Source organism: Diceros bicornis, chromosome 12 (assembly GCF_020826845.1).
Source record: "Diceros bicornis minor isolate mBicDic1 chromosome 12, mDicBic1.mat.cur, whole genome shotgun sequence".
Taxonomy (NCBI): Eukaryota; Metazoa; Chordata; class Mammalia; order Perissodactyla; family Rhinocerotidae; genus Diceros; species Diceros bicornis.
In genome coordinates this window covers 4386702-4405903 of record NC_080751.1, presented here as the reverse complement: position 1 = coordinate 4405903, position 19202 = coordinate 4386702, and the positions used below count along the sequence as shown (strand labels likewise).

The 19202-nt window shown below is 53.9% G+C and overlaps 5 protein-coding genes across 7 annotated transcripts in view; 2 read left to right on the top strand and 3 right to left on the bottom strand.

Moving 5' to 3' along the window:
- Nucleotides 1–19202, bottom strand: part of CAPG (capping actin protein, gelsolin like) — a 257079-nt gene that overhangs the window by 159840 nt on the left and 78037 nt on the right. The gene's annotated exons all lie outside the window — the stretch shown is intronic.
- On the top strand, nucleotides 1650–3478 carry RNF181 (ring finger protein 181). Its single transcript, XM_058550804.1, has 5 exons — nucleotides 1650–1765; nucleotides 2399–2529; nucleotides 2712–2821; nucleotides 3005–3079; nucleotides 3340–3478. Exons 1-5 carry the CDS (start codon nucleotides 1680–1682, stop codon nucleotides 3397–3399), a joined length of 462 nt encoding a protein of 153 aa, XP_058406787.1. The 5' UTR covers nucleotides 1650–1679; the 3' UTR covers nucleotides 3400–3478.
- On the bottom strand, nucleotides 4165–8443 carry TMEM150A (transmembrane protein 150A). Of its 3 annotated transcripts, XM_058550799.1 has the most exons (8): nucleotides 8364–8442; nucleotides 7657–7837; nucleotides 7159–7206; nucleotides 6724–6810; nucleotides 6041–6108; nucleotides 5607–5734; nucleotides 5188–5365; nucleotides 4165–4945 (listed from the first exon to the last, which is right to left on the bottom strand). In XM_058550799.1, the coding sequence occupies exons 2-8, from the start codon at nucleotides 7719–7721 to the stop codon at nucleotides 4704–4706; spliced, it is 816 nt and encodes a 271-aa protein (XP_058406782.1). In that variant the 5' UTR covers nucleotides 7722–7837; nucleotides 8364–8442; the 3' UTR covers nucleotides 4165–4703. The 3 variants fall into 3 exon arrangements, with proteins under 3 accessions (XP_058406782.1, XP_058406784.1, XP_058406783.1); XM_058550801.1 differs by lacking the exon at nucleotides 7159–7206 and having other exon boundaries at nucleotides 8364–8443; XM_058550800.1 differs by lacking the exon at nucleotides 8364–8442 and having other exon boundaries at nucleotides 7657–8205.
- Nucleotides 11023–16510, bottom strand: C12H2orf68 (chromosome 12 C2orf68 homolog). Its single transcript, XM_058550802.1, has 4 exons — nucleotides 16367–16510; nucleotides 16171–16289; nucleotides 15097–15248; nucleotides 11023–14730 (listed from the first exon to the last, which is right to left on the bottom strand). The coding sequence occupies exons 1-4, from the start codon at nucleotides 16471–16473 to the stop codon at nucleotides 14608–14610; spliced, it is 501 nt and encodes a 166-aa protein (XP_058406785.1). The 5' UTR covers nucleotides 16474–16510; the 3' UTR covers nucleotides 11023–14607.
- USP39 (ubiquitin specific peptidase 39) overlaps nucleotides 18207–19202 on the top strand; it is a 34374-nt gene continuing 33378 nt past the window's right edge. Inside the window, exon 1 of the mRNA XM_058550782.1 lies at nucleotides 18207–18505. Within this exon, the coding sequence (XP_058406765.1) occupies nucleotides 18238–18505 (268 nt within the window). The 5' untranslated portion in view covers nucleotides 18207–18237. The remainder of the gene's footprint in view (nucleotides 18506–19202) is intronic.

Here is a 19202-nt window from a genome sequence, read left to right as displayed (position 1 = left end):
CTTTAGATAGACTTTTCCTCCTCTGAATGCTCCTCCTCCCCAATTTCACTGCCCATGTTCTTCGAGCTTTACACCAAATGCGAGGCAGCAATGAAAATGGGAAGGGCTTCTACAGTGCTGTAATGCCAAGTCACAGAGGATGGCCTGGAATTTGCCCTGTGGGAAAGAATCGGGCTTTTCAAAGCTCCAGGGCCACAGAGGGCCAAGCAGGTAGTGCCTTCAGGGCCACAGAAAGATCCCTGGGTAAAGGCCATGGAAGAAGGAAAGAAGGCCCCACCAAGACGGTGGAAGCAGGACAGCCTCTGCCTGGGCTGCTTCACTCCAGCTCAAACTTGTGTGGGTGGGAAGGGGAATCCAGGATCAAGGGTGTAACAGAAGCATTTCCTTTTTTCAGAGAGTGAGGGCTACTGACAGAGAAACAGGAACTCAAGAGTTGTGTGGAGCTTTACCCTCACAGATCCTGTTACTTCTGCTGGGCTCATTACCACCTGCCTTTCCTGGGGAAGATGGAGGAAAGCACTTGGCCCTGCCTTTGGTCAGTAACACCACTTAGAGGCTGTGCGAATTTGGGCAAGCCACTTCGGGCACTTGGGTTTTACATATGTAAAAAGGGATAATGATACTTAGCTCCCAGGACAATTGCGAGGATTATTTATACTATGTGTAAAATATCCATCTATGTAACTGTTCTAGATGCCCGATAAATGGTAGCTATCATCCAAATCATTTAGTGCAGTGGTTCTCAACCCTGCCTCACATTGGAATCACCTGTAGAACTTATAAAACTACCACACCCAGTTCAGTTAAATCAGATCAGTTAAATAAGAGTCTTTGAGGGTATCAGACATGGGTTTTGTCTAAAGCTGCAACCCCTTCTGTCCTCTCTCCAGGAGATTCATGAGTAGCCAGGGATGCAAACCACTTATTTAATTCAAGCCACTAGTTTTACAAAAGCTAGGGGAGAAGTTGAGCAGTGGGCTGAAGGTCACCCAGTCCCAGGAGCAGGTAAGGCCCCAGGTTCCCCGGCAGGGATCTTCCCCCTGACAGCTGGGGAGGTTTGCCCCACCGTTTATTATTGTGCCTAACAGAAGAAATCAGCAGGACATTTTTGTTTGTTTTGCGGGGGTCGGGGAGGAATCAAGCGCCAACTTCTGAACCAACTAGAACCCAGCGAGTGCATAAGTGCCCGGCGGAGTCCGGGGCAGAGCAGCGGGAAGCGCCCTGACTCCAGGCTCTTCCCCTAGGCTCGCAGAACCCTGAGCCCCTGGGCCAGCGCCTCCCTCTCTCTGAGGCCTCTAGCATCTGCACTGCCTAGGCCCCCTGAGCTGCAGAGTAGACCAACGACCGCTACAGCCCAGACACTCGGCTTTTTCTGGGCGCTACAGACGCGATGCCCACGTCACTCCCAGGTACCTGCCCCAGGCTCGGACTCCAAGACAAACGCTTCCCGACCAGTCCCGGGCCCTGCCATTGGCTTTAGCCTTTGATCACCTGACTTATTCGAGCCAATGAGAGGCGACGGAATTGATACTTCCGCTTTCTGTGTGTCTAACGAGGCACTGTGCCCGCCTTTCGGATGCTCTGATTGGTCATCCACGTCCAACTCGCCAGTTTATTGGCCAGCACTGTGAGGCCGCAGTCCAGCCGGTCCGAGGGCTGTGTCAGACAGTGCGGCTGCCATGGCGTCCTATTTCGAAGAACACGACTGCGAGCCGTTGGACCCCGAGCAGGAGGCTCGAACCAACATGCTGCTGGAGCTTGCAAGGTGGGTGCGCGGGGCTGGGAGGTGGGGCCCAGGCAGCAGGTTTCTGGGCTGGGCTGGCTGGAGAAGCCGGATTATCTGGGGCAGCGGATTCTGGGGAGGACGGATGAATAGTCTGGGGTGTTAGTCCGGCGGCGAGATTCCGGGGGAGGTCGATAATTTGGATCATCCGTGGGCGGGCCGGTGCAAGGGGATTTTGGGAAAGACTGGAGCCGGAGAGTAGGGGGAGTCAGGGGCGGGAGGCAGCGGGCTCTAGGAGGTACGGGAGAAGGCAGGTCATGGAGGCGGGGTAGGGGCTTGTGAGTGTGAGTAGGTGCATTCATTAAGAACTCCAAGAACGGAAGTCGACACTGCCACCTGGAAGCTCGCTTTACCAGGTCATTCCTGCGTGGCCTGATTAACTTCTCTGAGCCTGTTGCCTCCTATAAAACGAGAATAAACGGCCTGCATGCTTGGGGTTGTCTGATAGTAGGAGTAAATCATTTCCCACTTCTTTTTATCTAGTGAGCACTAATGAGGGGTAGCTATGATTACTACTAGCTGGGCAGAGTATTTATCTGTGAATGCCTAGTGGATTGTGAGAGCAAGGAGAAAGTATGATTTTCTTTCGTTCTGATCTTGCATCCTTCTTCCCAGGTCACTTTTCAATAGGATGGACTTTGAAGACTTGGGATTGGTTGTAGACTGGGATCACCACCTGCCTCCACCTGCTGCTAAGACTGTAGTTGAGAACCTCCCTAGGACAGTCATCAGGGGCTCTCAGGCTGGTGAGAACACTAATTCTTTCCACTGTTTGGGGCAGGTCAGCCAGACCCACTTCCTCCCCAAGCCAGACTGTAGTCTGGCCCTTCAGTTTTCCAGGCCAGGTTGGGGCAGGAGTGTCCTTCAGGAGTGGGAGCTGGGAGGTAGGGCCTGTAGCAGCTCTCCTGATCAGCACTCCCTCCTAAAGAGCTCAAGTGTCCCGTGTGTCTTTTGGAATTTGAGGAGGAGGAGACTGCCATTGAGATGCCTTGCCATCACCTCTTCCATTCCAACTGCATTCTGCCCTGGCTAAGCAAGGTACTGCTTCCTTTATCCAAGCCCTCACCTTATGCTGGGCCCAGTTCTCAAGCCTCTTTCTGTTTATGGACTGTTGGGGGATCAGAGAAGGGAGAGGGGTAGGGGTGGGAGTTTTGGAGCAGGGGACAGATATTAGCTTATGGAGACCAGACCCCGGCTGGAACACTGCCGTGCTTTTCACAGACAAATTCCTGCCCCCTGTGCCGCCATGAACTGCCCACTGATGATGACACTTATGAGGAGCACAGACGAGATAAGGTAGGGGCTTGGGGTAAGTGGAGGGGGTGGTGATGGGGCTCCCTCAGCCCCTGTCCTCCATGCTCTCATTCTGCACCTCAGCAGGCTTGGGATAGGCCTTAGGGTCTCTGGTTCTGGCTGCCTTCCCAGTGACTTTGGTGAGGGGCAAGAGTCTTGGCAGTGCAGATGCTAGGGGCCTGAAAACAGTAGGAGCCTGCCCCATCCCTTCACCCACAGGCCTTCAGGTATGGCCCCTTCCCAGCATGCCCTCTTTCCTTTAGGCTCGCAAGCAGCAGCAGAAGCACCGACTTGAGAACCTGCATGGAGCCATGTACACATGAGATGGCTGGGGCTGAGCACCCGTCCTCCACAACATCTTCCTGTTGCACCTCAATTCCTCATTAAAGGTTTCTTTACCCACCCTGTGGCTGCGTTGCTCACAGGCCTAGGCAGGGGCTCTGCACTCTCTACTAGGTCCCTGCTGCTATTGAGGAAGGGGGTCCTGAACCACAGAAGGCAGCAGGCTGCATATCCCTCCCTGCCAAGCCTGCTGCCATGAGGGCAGTGGAGCCCAAGTCAAGAACCTGGCCACTGGATCATCCAGGGCTTGGGCCTGTGTGTCTGTGGCTGGAAAGCAAAATGTGTCAGGGTCTGGCAGCCAGTAGCTACTTAAAGATGGTAAAGATAAACTAGCCTGCATCCGCTGCCCCCTGCAATTTTTAGTCAACCTTGGAATCCCAGGTGCTTCCTTTAGCTCCACTGTGAAAATTGCTTTTAATATTTTTAAGTTGCTCCCTGCATCCCTCCCACCCTCCCATATGCCCTACTAAGGAATCAAACTTCAAACTGGACTCTGAACAGGGGAAGGAAATGTGAAGTGATGAGACCAGATCAGTTCTTTAGACTGTTTAAAGGCCCAGAAAGGGTTTCCCGCCCTGGTGGGGTATTTGGATAGCACTTGGCATCTTTGTTCTTGGCAGCCCTGCTCTCGAAGAGCACTGGGCAGTCAAGACTCTCCCTGGGGCAGAGGCCTCCTCCCATCCTTTGCCTAGGGAAAGCCATGCTTGATCAGGCCCTCTCTGACTCTCCAGAACAGACTACAAACATGCAAATTAGAATTCTTTTAATAGATATAAAAAAAAAAAAGTACTAAAATATCCAGGTTCTGCTGTGTTATTTGCCCTAAAGAAAGTAAGGGGCAGAGTGAAGAATCCCAGTCCAACTCAGTGGGCCCAGAAGTGGGCCTTCCCACAACTAAGATGTGCTCACAGCCCCCCACCCCCCAACTTCTATCCCTCTTGCTGTTCCCAGCCCCCAATTCCTGCCGCAGGAAACCCCAGTGGTCTGGCCTCAGCACTGGGGAGTAGAAGGCACCTGAAGGGCTGGCTGGGTGAATGAGGATACGTGACCTTTAAACATAAAAACAACACTGCAGAGTGGGGAAGTGGGTTGTGTGCAGCTCAGGCAGCTGCCAGGGTCCGCTCCTCTATGGCACAGGTGGATGTGGGATGGCCACTCCTTCAGGAGTGAGGAAGCTTATATCCCAACAGAATACTTTCTTAAAATCATTTTTGGTACAAAATAAATGCAAAGAAGATATGGGGCGGGGAGCTGTGGAGGCCTGGCCAGCCACCCTCCCCAGACCTCAGATCATGGCGATGCTCTCAGGGGCACAGTTGAGGTGAGTGGAGGTGCTACTGCTCCCGGAGGACTTGCATGCCCGGCCAGGGGCAGGCTGCAATGCAGCCACCACTGTCTCAGAGGAGACTGCCCCAAACTCATAGCTGAAGGTGCCATAGAAAATGAGGATGTCGATGACAAACACCCACTCGCACAGGGCTGCCCCGTGCTGCAGGTGAGAACTCTCGTGGATAAAGAAGACACCACCTGGAATGAGGCTAAGGAAATGTTCCGTAGGATGGGTGGGAGCCTGGCGACACCCCTTCTGCCTTCCCAGATATATAACTAGGTTGGGGCAAAGGATTGCGCCTCACCTCCTGGGAGGGGGAGCAGAAGACCATACTGGGCAATGTTATCTGGAAGGTGTGCCATCCTCCCCACCTCGTCTTGGGTGAGCAAAGGGCTAGGCTGGAAGATGAGTTACTGGCTTCCCTGACCTGGAAGGATACTGAGGATCAGTGTGACAAAGGCAATGGCTGCCAGCACAATCCGCAGGTAGGCCATAGCCAGGTCCTGGGGGGCGGTGGCCCCATGGTAGGACAGGGCACAGTGCAGGCAGACAAAGAGCAGCCCGGCGGCAAAGGCCACACCAGTTCCGACGTAGTGCAGAGACTTAGCATGATCCACCTGGGCCCAGAGAGAGGAACTGATTCGTGAAGCAGCCCCACCTCTCCATCCCCCTTCACACCTCCTCTCTGTCCCTCTTCCTCCCTTCTCCTCCGCCCTTTCCCTCCCAGGACCTCCTCCCCCCACCCCCAACCTTGAGGGGCTGCCCCTACAGCTTGGGTCAACTATCAGGAGACTGAGACCCCATGCAGACAGGCAGGCCCTGTTAGGGGAAGTTCAAGAGGTGGGCAGGCAGGCGCACCTGGAAGTTGCCGACCACCAGAAGGCCTGCAGCATTGGTGCAGCCTGTGATGAGCGTTGTTGTGTTAACCCAGGAATGACGACTCTGCTCCAGAAGCTGCCCGTAGCGCAGGAGGCAGATCAGGGCCACTGGGGGAGGACAGCATGGGTGGGGCCAGCACTGGCGCCTTCCTCCAGCCCAGCAAGCCCGCCAGCTTCCCCCCAGACACTCTGAGGGCCGGAAGGGAATAGATGGGCGGGTGGTGAACTGGGTTTCCTCAGGCTCCAGCCGGCAGGATGGCTGTGTGAGTCAGCCTTTGGAGAGAAGTGGCCCCGCTTGCCTTAGCCCTTGGTGGGGTGGGCTGCACTATGCAAGGGCTTCCTGGGCCTTTCTGGGGAGGGGGTGTGGGGGTGGGCTGGACTGGGCTGGCTAGCCGGGCTGAGGGCACAACTCACCCATGAAAGCACCCAAGTTGCCAATGAGGCTGAAGAGGCAGCTCTCTGGGGGGTATGTGCCGCACTTGCTGTGAGGAGGGGGGGCAAGGGCAGAGTGAGAGGGGGCAGGAGCACCAGAGGGCCCCCATTCTGGCCCACCTGCTCTCTCTTGCTTTATTGTCCCTGTTCCCTAGCAGGCAAGCCACTGATTTATGAGAAGGGTCAGTGTCCCTCACAAACAACTGGCCCCAGGCTGGGGCCCCCCAAAGCAGAGCTTATATATGTGACAGGTAAGGGAGTGCCCAGGATTGCTCAGCAGACCCCAAGACTCCTTGGACTCCCTGAGACTGTCAAGGCCTGCAGCTCGTCTGGCTTTCCTTGAGCCAGAACTTGGGCTGGGCAATCAGAGGGCTTGAGCTTAAATCCAGGTGCCTCCACTTACTAGCTGTGTGACCTGGATGCATGACATAACTCAGTCTGTTTCCTTGCCTATAAAATGGTGAAAACAATCACTGCCTCAATGCTGGGAGGATTAAATGACATTACGCATGTAAAGCGTTGAGCACAGTGCCCGGCACATAGTAATTGGCAAGTAGTATTGTTATTAAGTGCTCTTAATATAATTATTCCTGAGACCCAGGGACTTGGCTGGGAGTCTAGCAGGGCCTTGGGTCTCCCTGACCTGCCCAGTTTCCAGGCCTTACCTGATGAGGGGGACATCGTCCAGGGTGCAGCAGGTCTTGGGACCCCCTTGCTCAGTGGGGTCAGGAAAGCAGGACTCGTTGTAGGACCTGGTAGGCAGGACAGAGAATAGACGGGGGGAATGGGGTTCCCCAGGCATTCAGCCTGTAGCCTTAGGCCTCTCAGAGACCACCCTCCCAGACCTCCCTTGGTAGGGGCAGAAGAGCCCACTTCCCAGGGCCTGCCTGAGACAGAAGCCAAAGGGGTGAAAGGATGGTAGTAAGCAGGTAGAGGGGCACGAAGCCATGCCTGGGGAGGGGCAGGCGCTGCCAATGTCAGAGAAGAGCAGTGAGGCCCGGGGTCTCAGGGCTACCCTTTGGCTTGCGGTAGCCTCGGCCCAAGAGGGAACAGAGATGAAGGGAGCTTTAGAGTGAGGCTGTCTGCAGAGTGCGCCATACCAGTTCTCCACGGGGCATACGTGGCGGTTCATCACGGCCATGGCATACCTGTGGGAGCAGAACTGTCACCCCACCCTCATGACCCTCCCAGCCCAGCCTTCCCCCACTGACTCTTCTCCCTTAATTCTGGCCCCATTCAGCCTCATTGTCCTTGCTGGGGACTCAGATTGGTGTGGCCCTGAGACTTGACATTGACCCACAGCATGGCCCCAAACTAGAGGACCTCTGGAAGTTGCCCTGGCTACGAGTACGTCTGTTAGGGCCACCCTGCTGGACAGCAGTGGTGCCAGCTTGTCCCAAGGGGCTGTGTGCCCAGGCACCAGGCCAGGCTTTGGAGACAGACAGAGTGACCCTGGGTACCACCCCAGAGCCTGCAACAGGACAAGGGACTTTTTCTGTGTCGTCAAGCTCCTGTTGGGTCCTGGCTGGGCCCTGTCCCTCCTCAGCCTGGGACCATTTTGTCCCCTAGTTGTCCTCCCTCTCCCCCTCATTACTCACACAGTCCATAGGCCAGTGATGGAGAATGCTGACAGACTGACAGGAAGGAGGATCCAGGCGGTCATGAGGGAGGGGAGCCAGGGTGGTGGTGGTGTTGGGGGGAGGATAAGAGGTAGGTGGGGAAGAGGGGGCCGGCCCGGCTACCTTCAGATACTTCACCAAAATCATCAGCTGCCAGGGCCTGGTGGAGAGAGACAGGTCAAAGTCCAGGGTCCAGTGACTGGCCAAAGCCGGTGGGGGGCAGAGGAAGGTGGTCAACAACTGATTCAGAGCTCCCGCTGGGGCTCTGAGCGCCCACACTTTGGGCTGAGCCCCGCCAGAACGTGGACACCCTCTGGCATCCACCGGGGGCCTCCGTGTTCAACCCAAATGCCATTGGCGTGCTCAGAGACTCAGGCGGGGCCATCACTTCTGGGAAGGGAGTCACCGCCCCTCGCCTGAGAGACCCGGGCTAGGAAAGGGGCTGGAGTTAGGACAGTCAAGGGGCCCATGCCAAGGAAAGCCTGGGAGGGGGTCTGGGGCCCCGGTGGAGGGGCGGCCACGCGCAGGCAACCACCTGACCACCGGCGCCCCAGGGAACAGGCGAGTTCACGCGGGAAGCCCAGCCCGGCGCCCGCCCGCGTGGGCGCTTGGAGCCCGCGGCCGGGATCCGCGGACACGAATGATTCCTGGAGGTCCCGGGAAACGAAGGGGTCCCCAGTACGCACCTCCCCGGAGCGCCCCGCGGCCGCCGCCGTGCTCTGCTCGACCCCCGCGTGGCGCCGTCTCCAGCTGCGGCCCTCGGAGCAGCCCTGAAAGGTTTAAAGGGCCGAGCGGCCCCGCCCCCGGCGCCCCCGGCAGCGCCGCGCCGCCCGCCGGGACGTGGAGTCCGCGCGGCCCCGGCCCCGGCGCCCGCGCCCTGCCCGAGACTACAACTCCCGAGCCCCCGCGCCCGCGTCACGGTGGAAACGTGGGCGGCGCCCCAACTTCTGGGGACCCGGGCGCCGAGGGCTACGGCGTGGGACGCGAGAGGAGGCTCTGACACCGAGATGCCAAAAGGATAGTCTCGTTTGCCCTGTTCCTGGGGTGGAATCTTCGGGAGGCGGGAAGCTCCGGGGGCTGCACAGCTCTCCAGCTCCACATGTGATTGTCATCATGCACGTGGCTGGAGGAAGCCTCCCTCTGCCGCTGGGCGCAGTTGGCAGCCTGGACCCGCCGGCCCACAGTGAGACTTCGGGGACCTTCCCTCAGTGTGGCGCCCGGTGCCTGCCTCTGCCCAAGGCGAGGCGGGTCCGCAGAGAAGTGAGCACAAAACCTTGGCTGTTCCTTAAGAAATTCTAGCGCCCTAGATTTGGCTTATGCTTCCCTCGGCTCAGCAAACACTGGAGGAGGACTACTATTGTCAGATACTTTTTATTTTCAAGGGTGCAAGTACACAGAGTACTGTCCGGAAGTCAGTGTCCAAAACATGTTTCCTGACTGCTGAACACTTACCTGAAGCAAGGCCGCAGAGACCAATGGATATCCATTCTAAGTAGACACACGTGGCCAGGTATTGGTGAGTAAAAGAGAGGAGAGGAAGGTGGGAGACCCAGGGCAATTTGGGAAAAGGAAACAGAATAGTACAGGAATAAATTACCCACCATCTTCACCAAAACTTACAGTCCAAGAATGCCCTCCTGGGCATTCCTTTCAGATTAAAAGGACAGGAATACCTCCTTTCACATACCAGAAGCACGCCTGTCACTCTAAAAGGCAGCCCTGTGGAGCCCTTATGAGACAACACTCAGGCCGACAGATCATTACCTGAAGGGAGCATGGGCCCAGGCTGCCAGGAGCTGGGGAGCTTAAGTTCGGCAGCATTGGTGACGCAAAGGTAATGTGCAGAAACAAGGCCCTGTACTGGGGGGAGACAGAGCAGATAAACTGGACAGTGGCTTGAAGAGGGAGAAAACTTTTTGGTGAGGAAGACTGTCCCTGAGCTAACATCTGTCCCAATCTTCCCGTTTTTTTACGTGGGATGCCACCACAGCATGGCTTGATGAAGGGTGTGTAGGTCCACACCTGGGATCCGATCCCACAAACCCCAGGCCGCCAAAGCGGAGTGTGTGAACTTAACCACTATGACATTGGGCCAGCCCGAGAAACCTTTTTGGACCCAGTGGAAGGTAAAAATGAAAACAGAAACCCATCAGAGAGCCCTTTTCCAAATCACATCAGGACAAGTAGTTAAAGCAAGGCCAAGAAATATGGCTGTGCTGTGATCACTGTACAGGAGTACCTGGCTGAATGGACCAGTGGGGTATAAGATCCAGTCCACCTTCTACTGGACATGCTCTGTGCCCCAGGACAAAGGGGTGCCTCTTTCTAACTCAGAGATGCACCATATTCCTGCCCAGGTGTGTTCCCATTGGAGCAGGCACCTTTTTCTCATCTGCCCAATGGTGCTGTGAACTCGCAGCATTTCCTACTTCATTGAAAGCTTTGTGATTCTTCCCCCCGCCCCCCAAAGCCCCAGTAGATAGTTGTATGTCATAGTTGCACATCCTTCTAGTTGCTGTATGTGGGACGCGGCCTCAGCATGGCCGGAGAAGCAGTGTGTCGGTGCTGCGCCCGGGATCCAAACCCGGCCGCCAGCAGCGGAGCGCGCACTTAACCGCTAAGCCACAGGGCCGGCCCAGCTTTGTGATTCTTAATTTTACTATATCCTGTTGAGCTGGGTTTGAGTTCCCTTCCAACCATTACCACAGGGAAGGCCTGAGAGGACTACTCCGGTTCTAAACTAGCTGTTCTAACACGGTAGGGGGTAAGACAAACACTCCAGAACTGTGACGAGGCAGATTTTGGCTTAATATGACAATCTGAATAGTCCCTCAAATAGAATTACCCCAAGATAGAGCTCCCTATGACAGAAGGGCTCTTCCTAGGTAGTTGGTAAGGGGAGTTGCATATCAGGTAAGAAGTAGGACCATATGTCTTTAAAACTCTCTTCCAGGGCCAGCCCCATGGTTTAGCGGTTAAGTGTGCGCGCTCTGCTGCTGGCGGCCCGAGTTCCGATCCCGGGCGCGCACCGACGCACTACTTCTCCTGCCATGCTGAGGCCGCGTCCCACATACAGCAACTAGAAGGATGTGCAGCTATGACATACAACTATCTACTGGGTCTCTGGGGGAAAAATAAAATAACTAAAATTAAAAAAAAAATTGAAAAAAAAAAAAGTCTCTTCCAGCTCTAATGCTACGTGTGTCTAGTTGTTATGCTCCAGGACAGTTCTTAAAACAGGCAAAGTAAAAGATGAGATTTAAGTGCTGAATGACTTTAGGTCAGGCATTTAATCTTCACTTCTCATATGTACACAAGTGATTTCACAACTCTTGGCAAAAACAGTGTTGTAAAAATAGTTAAGTTTATTGGTTAAAAAGAATACTGTATTTGAAAAGTAACTTCCTTCCAGGATTTTCAAATAATTTGCACACTTCATTCATCCACTCAGCAGAAACATTGGAAATGAGAAAACAGAATGTATGGCTTTTTATACACGTAACATCACAACATAACCAGTGCAACCAGTGTCTCATTCTGGCGGCTCTGAGAAGGCAGAGGAGCCATTCACTTGGAAGGTTTTCATTTCTAGCATCACTCCAACTACTAAGGAAATTTGTGGTGGGTGCCTAGGGCTTCTTGGCCATCAGATTCCTCAGGGACAGGATAGGAATTCAATGAGGGAGCTTAAAGTGTTCCAAATAACTGTCAAGATTCCATGGTGATTCTCCCAAAACAAGGCTCAGAGGTAGGAAAGTAATCTATCCTCATTCCTCTTTCTATATGCAAAGGCCTCATTTACATTTGTGAAGCAGGCGGGAATCCACTACACTACCATCCAGGGATCCTGTCAAATGCACAGCACGTTTGATACTACCCCAAAGGGTTTCTTCTAGCTCCATGGGCTAATCTTTAGTAGGCAGTGCCCCTCAGAGTGGACCATGGAGAGGAATGTCCCTTTCAGAGGCTCGTCCACAGGGAGAAGCACTTCTTGTTGCCCACACTGGTCCTGCTGGCTGGCCAGGCTCCACAGGCTCCCATTCTCACTCAGTACAAAAACCTTTACATTCTTTTCTCTTCTTGCATTACATTCTTCAAAGATTTCCATGCTTGCCAACTGGTTGGAACTCAAGTGTTTACTCTTGCACAGCCCAAAGCCCCTGCAAACCCCAGCTTCCTTCTATTTGTACCACCATCCGTTGTGGCCCAGGCAACACAAAGCCTTAAAATCCAAGGCTTACCCTCAATAAGCGAAGAACACTTCATTTTGGATGGGCATGAGATATGTCTATCAGGCTACCAGACGTTTTTTTTAGATAGCCAAGAATGTATCTAGTCAAATGAGTGTTGATTCTGAAGCAGCCTGCTGGAAAGCTCCAGCTGGTCCAACTCTGCTGCCACTGCCTCAAACAACATGGGACAGTCCTCTGTGGGACATTTCTAGAGCCTGCGGGAAATGGTCTGGAACATGCTCCTTGATGGCAAAGCACCAGTTTTTGAAAACAGCTGGATGATGTCTGGAGGCAAGTTTGGTTAATAAATTGGATAGTTACCATCCTGGACCCCAGATGAGGGGTGGCAATAAGCAATCAGCATGAGCTCTAAGAGTGTCAACTGGCTGAGGGCCATCACCAGAGAAGTATTTCAGGCATGCCTGGAGCAATGGCAGTGTCATCATCGACAGGCCTCCTACTCTAAAGGACAACCTCTCATTTAAATACCAGGCTTAATGCTTTATATAGTCATACTGCCTAAATTAGCTAAGAATTAGAATGCTTTCTTAGGAGGAAAATATTTTATATGCACCTGATAAGCAAAGTGCCTCAACAAAAAAAGTTTACAAGCAAGGAGTTCCCATCAGTCTCTTACCTGAGTGTGAGGATTACATGACAAACACATAAAAGTACACAATACGCACACATTTCCTTTCTCACAAAACAGGAAGGGAGACTAAAGTTTCAGGTGCCATGTCCCCAACCTTGTCTTCTGGTCTTGTCTCTAAATTCTATAATAAATCCAGGAAACAGGCCAGCCAGCTGTGAGAAGACGGACCCAAAAAGTATTGCCAGACTAGGATGCCTGAGAGTTCCAGTGAAATCCTATGTCCAAGTCAGAAGATCAGTTGAAGAGCTGGAAGACTAAAATGACTGGTCCTCTGAGCTGCAGGAAGATTGGGGATGAAGTATGGCATAGCCTCCTTTACCCAGAAGGCTCTGGAGGGTAGTTAACATTATAAGTCAAAAGGCACTTCTCTGAGTAAGTAGAGGGCAGACCTTTTTCTCTTTTGAAAGGAAACTGAGTCTAAGACTGGCAAGTTTAAGGCATTTAACCTTGGGCCAGCTCTGTGGGTCAGGGGCACTCTGGTCCTGGATGCCTTCACAGCCAGGCCCTTCTAACTTACCCATCTCACTCACCTTCCAGCATCCTACTGGCACTGCAAAGCAGTGGCTTGCTGCATTTTAATGATGTAGTTTAAGTAGCTGCCTTGCCTCATATCTGAGGTGGTAGATTTTCAAGTGTAAGGCACAAACCAACAGTGTCCTCAGCTGTCCTTTAAGAGAAAAGCTGCTGAGATGGAACAGCCAGACTGATCTTTAGACCCTGATGTGGAGAAACCCCCGGGGCAGGGGGACTTTGGTTTCAAGAGGTCTCAGTGCTCACAGGCTCACTTAAACCCTATACTTCAAGTCAATGAGGTCGGGCTGATTTGCTGGAAAACTGAAATGGCTTGGAACTTTAGTGTGCAGGATGTCTTGCAGACTTCTCAGACCTTAACCTAACTCTGCACTAGGAAAAATGTTCACTTAGGTGAAAGCAGTGATATTCCTGGGGATCTTTGTTCTAAGGATTTCAGTTTGTATACTCTTGAGAGGCAGGAAAGGAGAAAGCATGGGGGACGGGAAGGGCAAATGAGAGAGGCTCATTGCACTCTCTCTGGGGCATTGTTTGGGGCCCTTTTTTTTCCTTTTTGGCAACTAGACTCCACATAGGCAATTACTGCTAATGTTGAATTCCCTTGTATGTATATTCAAGAGTGTTAAATCACATTTGGAGAGTTAGTTTTGAGCTTGTTTTGATAATTCCCTTTAGTCTGAGCAGAGGATGGTCTGTTCACAACTAGGGATGAGGTTAAAAGCTGGAGTTCTGTAGCCCTAACCAAGGCAGGTTTTGCTGTAAGAAATCTGGCATCATCTTCCTAGGTCTCCTTATTTGGACAGGGCACAGCAGTTCAGCATGAGAAAAACTTGCAAAAGCCATGGAAGGGGAGGGAGACATGCTTGCAAGTACGCCTCAAAAATGAAGCTCTCCCACTTGATTGGTATCAGAATTAGTGGGAGAGCTTGTGAGAAAGGTAGATTCCCAGAACCCCCCACCTCCAAAGTCCTGAGTGGCTGGAGGTACACAGTCATATTGGGAAGTGGGGGGTGGGGTGGAACTGATGGATTCTGAGACAAAAAGAGGAGGGAAAGGAAAGAACAAAGAAACAGAGCTGAAAAAAAGATCTAGGGAAACATAGAAGTGAGCAGAAGCACAGAAGAAAGAAGCCATAAAATAAACATGGCTTGGGGAGCCGCGTGGAGCAGCAGCGGCCAGGTGTTCCACGGCATATGACCTCACTGAGAAAGCAGCATGTTGGCACAATGCTCCATAAAACTCAGCTCTCCCTGGAATCTCTGCTTCCAGAACACCAAGCTAGCCAAAGAGAATTCTCAAAAAATTCCAGAATTATTAGGCTGGTCAAATGGGCCAACATACAAGAATAGCTACAAGGGAGGTGGCCAGGCATAGTCCCTGCAACACCCTTTTCCTGTGGATGTGGCAGCTCTGAGGGGGTCTCAAGATCAGCCCAGACTGGTCCTGGTACCCCCCAAACTAGGGGTGAGCTCCCTGGGCAGTGAATCCAGCCTGGAGAGAATGCCTTCAGCCTGGTCAGTGTCGGCTCTGGCGCTTTGCAATCTCCTCCTGGACGCGCAACTTGAGGGCCTCTCGCATGGGTGGATCCAGAGGCGTGTGTGTTGATACCTCCTCACTCACCCTTTCTGGATCATCGTCCTACGTGGAGGAAGAGTCAGGAAGCTCAGGGCCCGGCCTCTTCTGGAAAGGCGACCTACCCTGTCCCTAGAGAACACTCTCAGAGAATTTCCTTTGACTCACGGCTTCTTGCCAGTGCCTGTCATTTCCCAGGTGTCCCCTGTAATAGTGACTCTCATCTGGGGGCCAAGAGCCCTACCTGTTGCCCACTGAGAATCACTGTGTGATGGGAGTGAGTTGTGCTCAAAAGCATCGCCCAGCAGTCTCTGCTCCCTTGTGGAGCAGACACTTCCCACTGGCACTGAGGAAAACAGTGGCTCAGGGTCTGGCAGTGATTTCTACCACGGGCCAGGACCTTCAGGCTGCAGCTGTTTCCATGAGGCATACCTGATACACGATAACTGAGGTGACCTCTCCGCTGTCTGCCTCATACTCTAAGCAGAAGAGCTGATGGCCAGAAGGCTCTGGCTCGGAGCCGCCACTACTGCTGCTTTCACCGGACTCCTCACAGTCTGGGTTGCTTGGGTGGGTAGAAACATCTGGAAGGATGAACCAGAGTGAGAGGGAAGAGGGGAAAGCTGCTGGAGTCCTTGCCCACAGAGATGACAGGAAAACATAAAGCCCCAATCCTCTTACAGACCCGTGTGTGTGTGTGTGTGTGTGTGTGTGTGTGTGTGAGTGAGTGAGAGAGAGAGAAGTGTGCCACCAATCAGGAGTTTTATTGACCTTTGTATCCTTGCTCCTGGGCCAGCACAGTCAGTAGGGACACAATGCACATTTGTCTAGTGAATACAGTTGGCAAGTAGTGGAGAAGTGGATAGAGCTCTGCCTGCGTTCAAATCCAGGCTCTGCCATTTACTAGCTCTGAGATCTTGGGCAAATTACATAACCTTTCTGTGCCTGTTTCCTAACTGTGAAATAGAAAATGTAACAGTTTCCATTTTATGGGGTCCTATGAAAACTAAGTGATCAACGTCCATAAGCTCTAAAAGCACTTTTAAGTAACGCTCAACAAGTTTAGCGCCATGTGATAACTACTGTGATCTCCTAGGTTGCAGGGAAGCTGGGGAGAAAGGCCATTTACGGGGTTTGGGCTTCATTCCACAATTATGTCCTGGTCGCTTACAACTATGCCAGGCTTCCTCTCTGTGAGGTAGTGGGAATACGGAAATATAGTCATGGTGGGGCAAACCGGCAGACACACAACTTCTTGCCGGCTTCCCGTTGTGTCCTATAACAATGACGCTTAAGTGGGGGCCATAAACCTTCCCTGTTCTGCGGAGAGCATCACTGAGCGGAGACTGAGGAGCGTCGAGGTGTTCCCGGGAAGGGACGAGACGAACTGAGCCTCGGGGAATAAGAAGCGGTTTTTCCCTCTAGAGAAGGGAGTGCGTCGGGGCAGAGAGCCCGGGCCGGCAGAGCGCGCGGGCTTGCGCAGGCAGGCGGGGCGGGCGGCCTCACCTCGGCGTCGCGGCAGGTACACCTGCAGGTCGGGCTTGCGGGGCCGCGTCGGCGCGGGCGTGTGCCGCCTCCTCGCCTTCTCCTTGGCCGCCTGCTTCACCTTCTTGTCGTAGTCGTCCCTGCGGGGAGCCGGGCGGGAGTCAGGGACGGCCGGGCCGGGCCAGGCTGGGGGCGGCGGCGCGGGGCGGGGCGGTACCGGGCGAGCTGGTTCCTTCGGATATGGTGCACGAAGCCGTGACTCATGTCCAGCCGCCCTCCAGGCTTGCAGCAGAGCCGCGGCCCGGGATCCGGCACCGCTTCCATCTGGAGGCCAGGGCACAGAGCCGCCGCCGCCGCCGCCGCCGCCGCCGCCGCCGCCGCAACGGCCCCAACGGCCGCCGTCCCGCCGGAAGAGGCGGCGCAGCCCCTCGCTCGGTTCTCGACCCCGCGCCCTGACGTCCCGCCCGGAAAGGGCCGGCCCAGCCCAGCGTCCCCGCGCGCTGAGTTCCGGGCGCGGATCGGCGGATGGGGCATGCGCGACTTCAGCTCACCGGTGGGGCTTTGCTTTGCTTTTCTTTGTGACATTTATCAACGGGAGACAAGGATTTAGGCTGATACATCAAAAATTCAGAAAAATATAAAGCACACATTGCATACTCAGCGTTCGTCGTGGAGCCTTCTCGTTCTTTTTCTGGTGATAGGGTGCTGTGAAACTCCATCACCAGCTCCGTGACCTCGGCTGACTATTGAACCCCACTGTGCCTCAGTTTCTTCATTTGTAAATGGGGACACTGAGAGCATCTACCTCAAAAGAGGTTGTGAGGAGGCGAGTGCTTGGGCAGGGCACACAGCGGCGCCCCGGCCGCACAGCCCCGCGAAGGCTCTCTGGGCCCAGTCCCGGCCCACCCCGGGGCCCCGCGCTGTCGGCGGCGGGGACGCCCCTCCCAGCACGCCCAGCGCCCGAGCACTGGCAGGTCCCGCCGCCCAGACCGCCTCGGGGCCCACCGGACCTACGTCTTAACGGTCCCCGCGGGAGGACCCAGGGCTTTTCAGGGTCTGAGCGGGTGCGATTTTCGAGTCCTCTGTTAAAAAAGACAAAATTAGGAATTCGTGATTAGAACAGGGACAAACTAGTACATCCACACGGAGGACTATCGCTGAGCAATCAAAAGGAACCAGCTGTTGATAACACTCAATAAAGTGGATGAATCTCACATATGCCGAGTGAAAGAGGTCAGGCAAAAAAGAGGGCACGCTGTGTGTGCTTCCATTTAGAGAAAACTCTAGGAAATGCAAACTAATCTGTAGCGACAAAGCAGATCAATGGTCGGGGCAGGAGGACACTTTTGGGTCTGGTGGATAGGTTCATACCTGGATCGTGGCCATGGTTTCAGAGTGTATCCATCCATCCACCCATCAGTATTTAGCAAATTGCACACTTTAAACGTGCAGTGTATTGTATGCCAATTACACCTCAGTAGAATTGTACAAAGTAGTTCAGGGCCGTGGAAGGGGTCGTGAAAGTAACAGGCCCTGAGATTTGAGCTTTGTTAGCTTCATGGTTAAGTCCTGCTCTGCCCGACGTTTGCATTTTTCTGTGATACGGAGAACAACCCTCCAAATGTGGAATTAGAGCCTCTGGGTTGCTGCATGAAGGGGATAATTTGGGGATGTCGCCTAGTTCTCCCCTGGAAAGGGTCAGTCTCCGAGGCGCAGAGACTGTGGAGACGATCTCTCAATTCTGGTTTCGGGGCACAAGTGATCTTGAAGAAATCTGGGGCCCATGACAGCTTCTTTTATCCAGAAATTCTGCAGCCAGTAAAAGGTTCTTGCCTCTTTAAGCTGGAAATTATGGGTAAGGTGGCAATAAGAACGACTGGCCCATAAGTCGTTCTCAGGTGCGCACACAGCTTCAAAAAGGCCACAAGGGGCGCAGTACTTCCCAGAAATTTCCTGCGACATAATTTGTCCCCATCGGCGACTCGTAGAGAGCCTTGGTCTCGATAACAGCGCCGCTCCTGATTGGCCGCGTGCCGCGCACTCGAGCGTGCCTGGCGCCGGCGCTGGGCTGGTCGGCGGGTGGTGGCGATGTCTGGCCGCTCCAAGCGGGAGTCTCGTGGTTCCACCCGCGGGAAGCGGGAGTCTGAGTCGCGGGGCAGCTCGGGTCGTGTCAAGCGGGAGCGAGATCGGGAGCGGGAGACCGAAGCGCCGAGCTCCCGGGGCAGCCCGGTGCGCGTGAAGCGGGAGGTCGAGCCGGTGAGCGCGCGCGAGGCCCCGGCGCCCGTCGTCCCGGCGGTGCGGGTGAAGCGGGAGCGCGAGGCCGACGAGGACTCAGAGCCGGAGCGGGAGGTGCGAGGTGCGCGGGGCCGGGCCGGGCGCGGGCTCCACGTCTCGTTCTTCTTATTCTCTTTACAGCTTCCCTCCCCGGGGGGGGTCACACTCCAGTGTCCGCGTCCCGACTCCACTGCGTTTTAGTGAGGCTAGTACTAGTTTTAATAATAACCGTAATTTGATACTTTTAGCAACAAAAATAACGGTAGCAGCTTCTCTTTATTGAATGCCTAACTCGGGCCAGGCGCTGTGCTACTTATGTTACAGGTGTTACCTTTTTCAGTTTTTACAAAACATCTGGGAGTGAGTCCTGCTGTAATTTCCGGAATTAGATCAGAGTCGAGAGCCTGAACGCTGGCACCTGCAACATACTGCCCCGTTATCCGGGGCTGTAGTAGCCAGGAGATCTGGATTCTGGTCCTGCCACTGAGGCTGAGTCACTGTGGTTTGGGAACGTGGGTTTCACCTATCTGTCCGTCTGTAAATTAGTGCAAGTAGTCCTGGAACCTTTGACCTTTGAGAGCCCTTCTAAGAATGGCCAGTAAGGCTGTCACTCCCCTCCGTGACTGCATCCTTTGCTTCCTTCCTGGGTTTTTTCTGCTTCTGGTAATTTCTAGAGACCTCTTTGCCCAGCCTTGGTTCCCTGTCTGTAGTGTATGCTTTTCCAACTTGTTGATATCTTACCAATCATTAAGTAGGTTTCCACCAGTTCTGAAGCTTTT

Coding starts and splice junctions, on each gene's coding strand:
- TMEM150A (XM_058550799.1), bottom strand. CDS start 7,721: ATGACCGCCTGGATCCTCCTTCCTGTCAGTCTGTCAGCATTCTCCATC. Junction 6,109..6,723: donor GACGATGTCCCCCTCATCAG/GTAAGGCCTGGA, acceptor CCCTCCTCACAG/CAAGTGCGGCACATACCCCC. Junction 4,946..5,187: donor CTTTGTCACACTGATCCTCA/GTATCCTTCCAG, acceptor GCCTCATTCCAG/GTGGTGTCTTCTTTATCCAC.
- C12H2orf68 (XM_058550802.1), bottom strand. CDS start 16,473: ATGGAAGCGGTGCCGGATCCCGGGCCGCGGCTCTGCTGCAAGCCTGGA. Junction 16,290..16,366: donor CGAAGGAACCAGCTCGCCCG/GTACCGCCCCGC, acceptor GGCTCCCCGCAG/GGACGACTACGACAAGAAGG. Junction 14,731..15,096: donor CCTCAGTTATCGTGTATCAG/GTATGCCTCATG, acceptor TCCTCCACGTAG/GACGATGATCCAGAAAGGGT.
- RNF181 (XM_058550804.1), top strand. CDS start 1,680: ATGGCGTCCTATTTCGAAGAACACGACTGCGAGCCGTTGGACCCCGAG. Junction 2,530..2,711: donor CATCAGGGGCTCTCAGGCTG/GTGAGAACACTA, acceptor TCCCTCCTAAAG/AGCTCAAGTGTCCCGTGTGT. Junction 2,822..3,004: donor TTCTGCCCTGGCTAAGCAAG/GTACTGCTTCCT, acceptor TGCTTTTCACAG/ACAAATTCCTGCCCCCTGTG.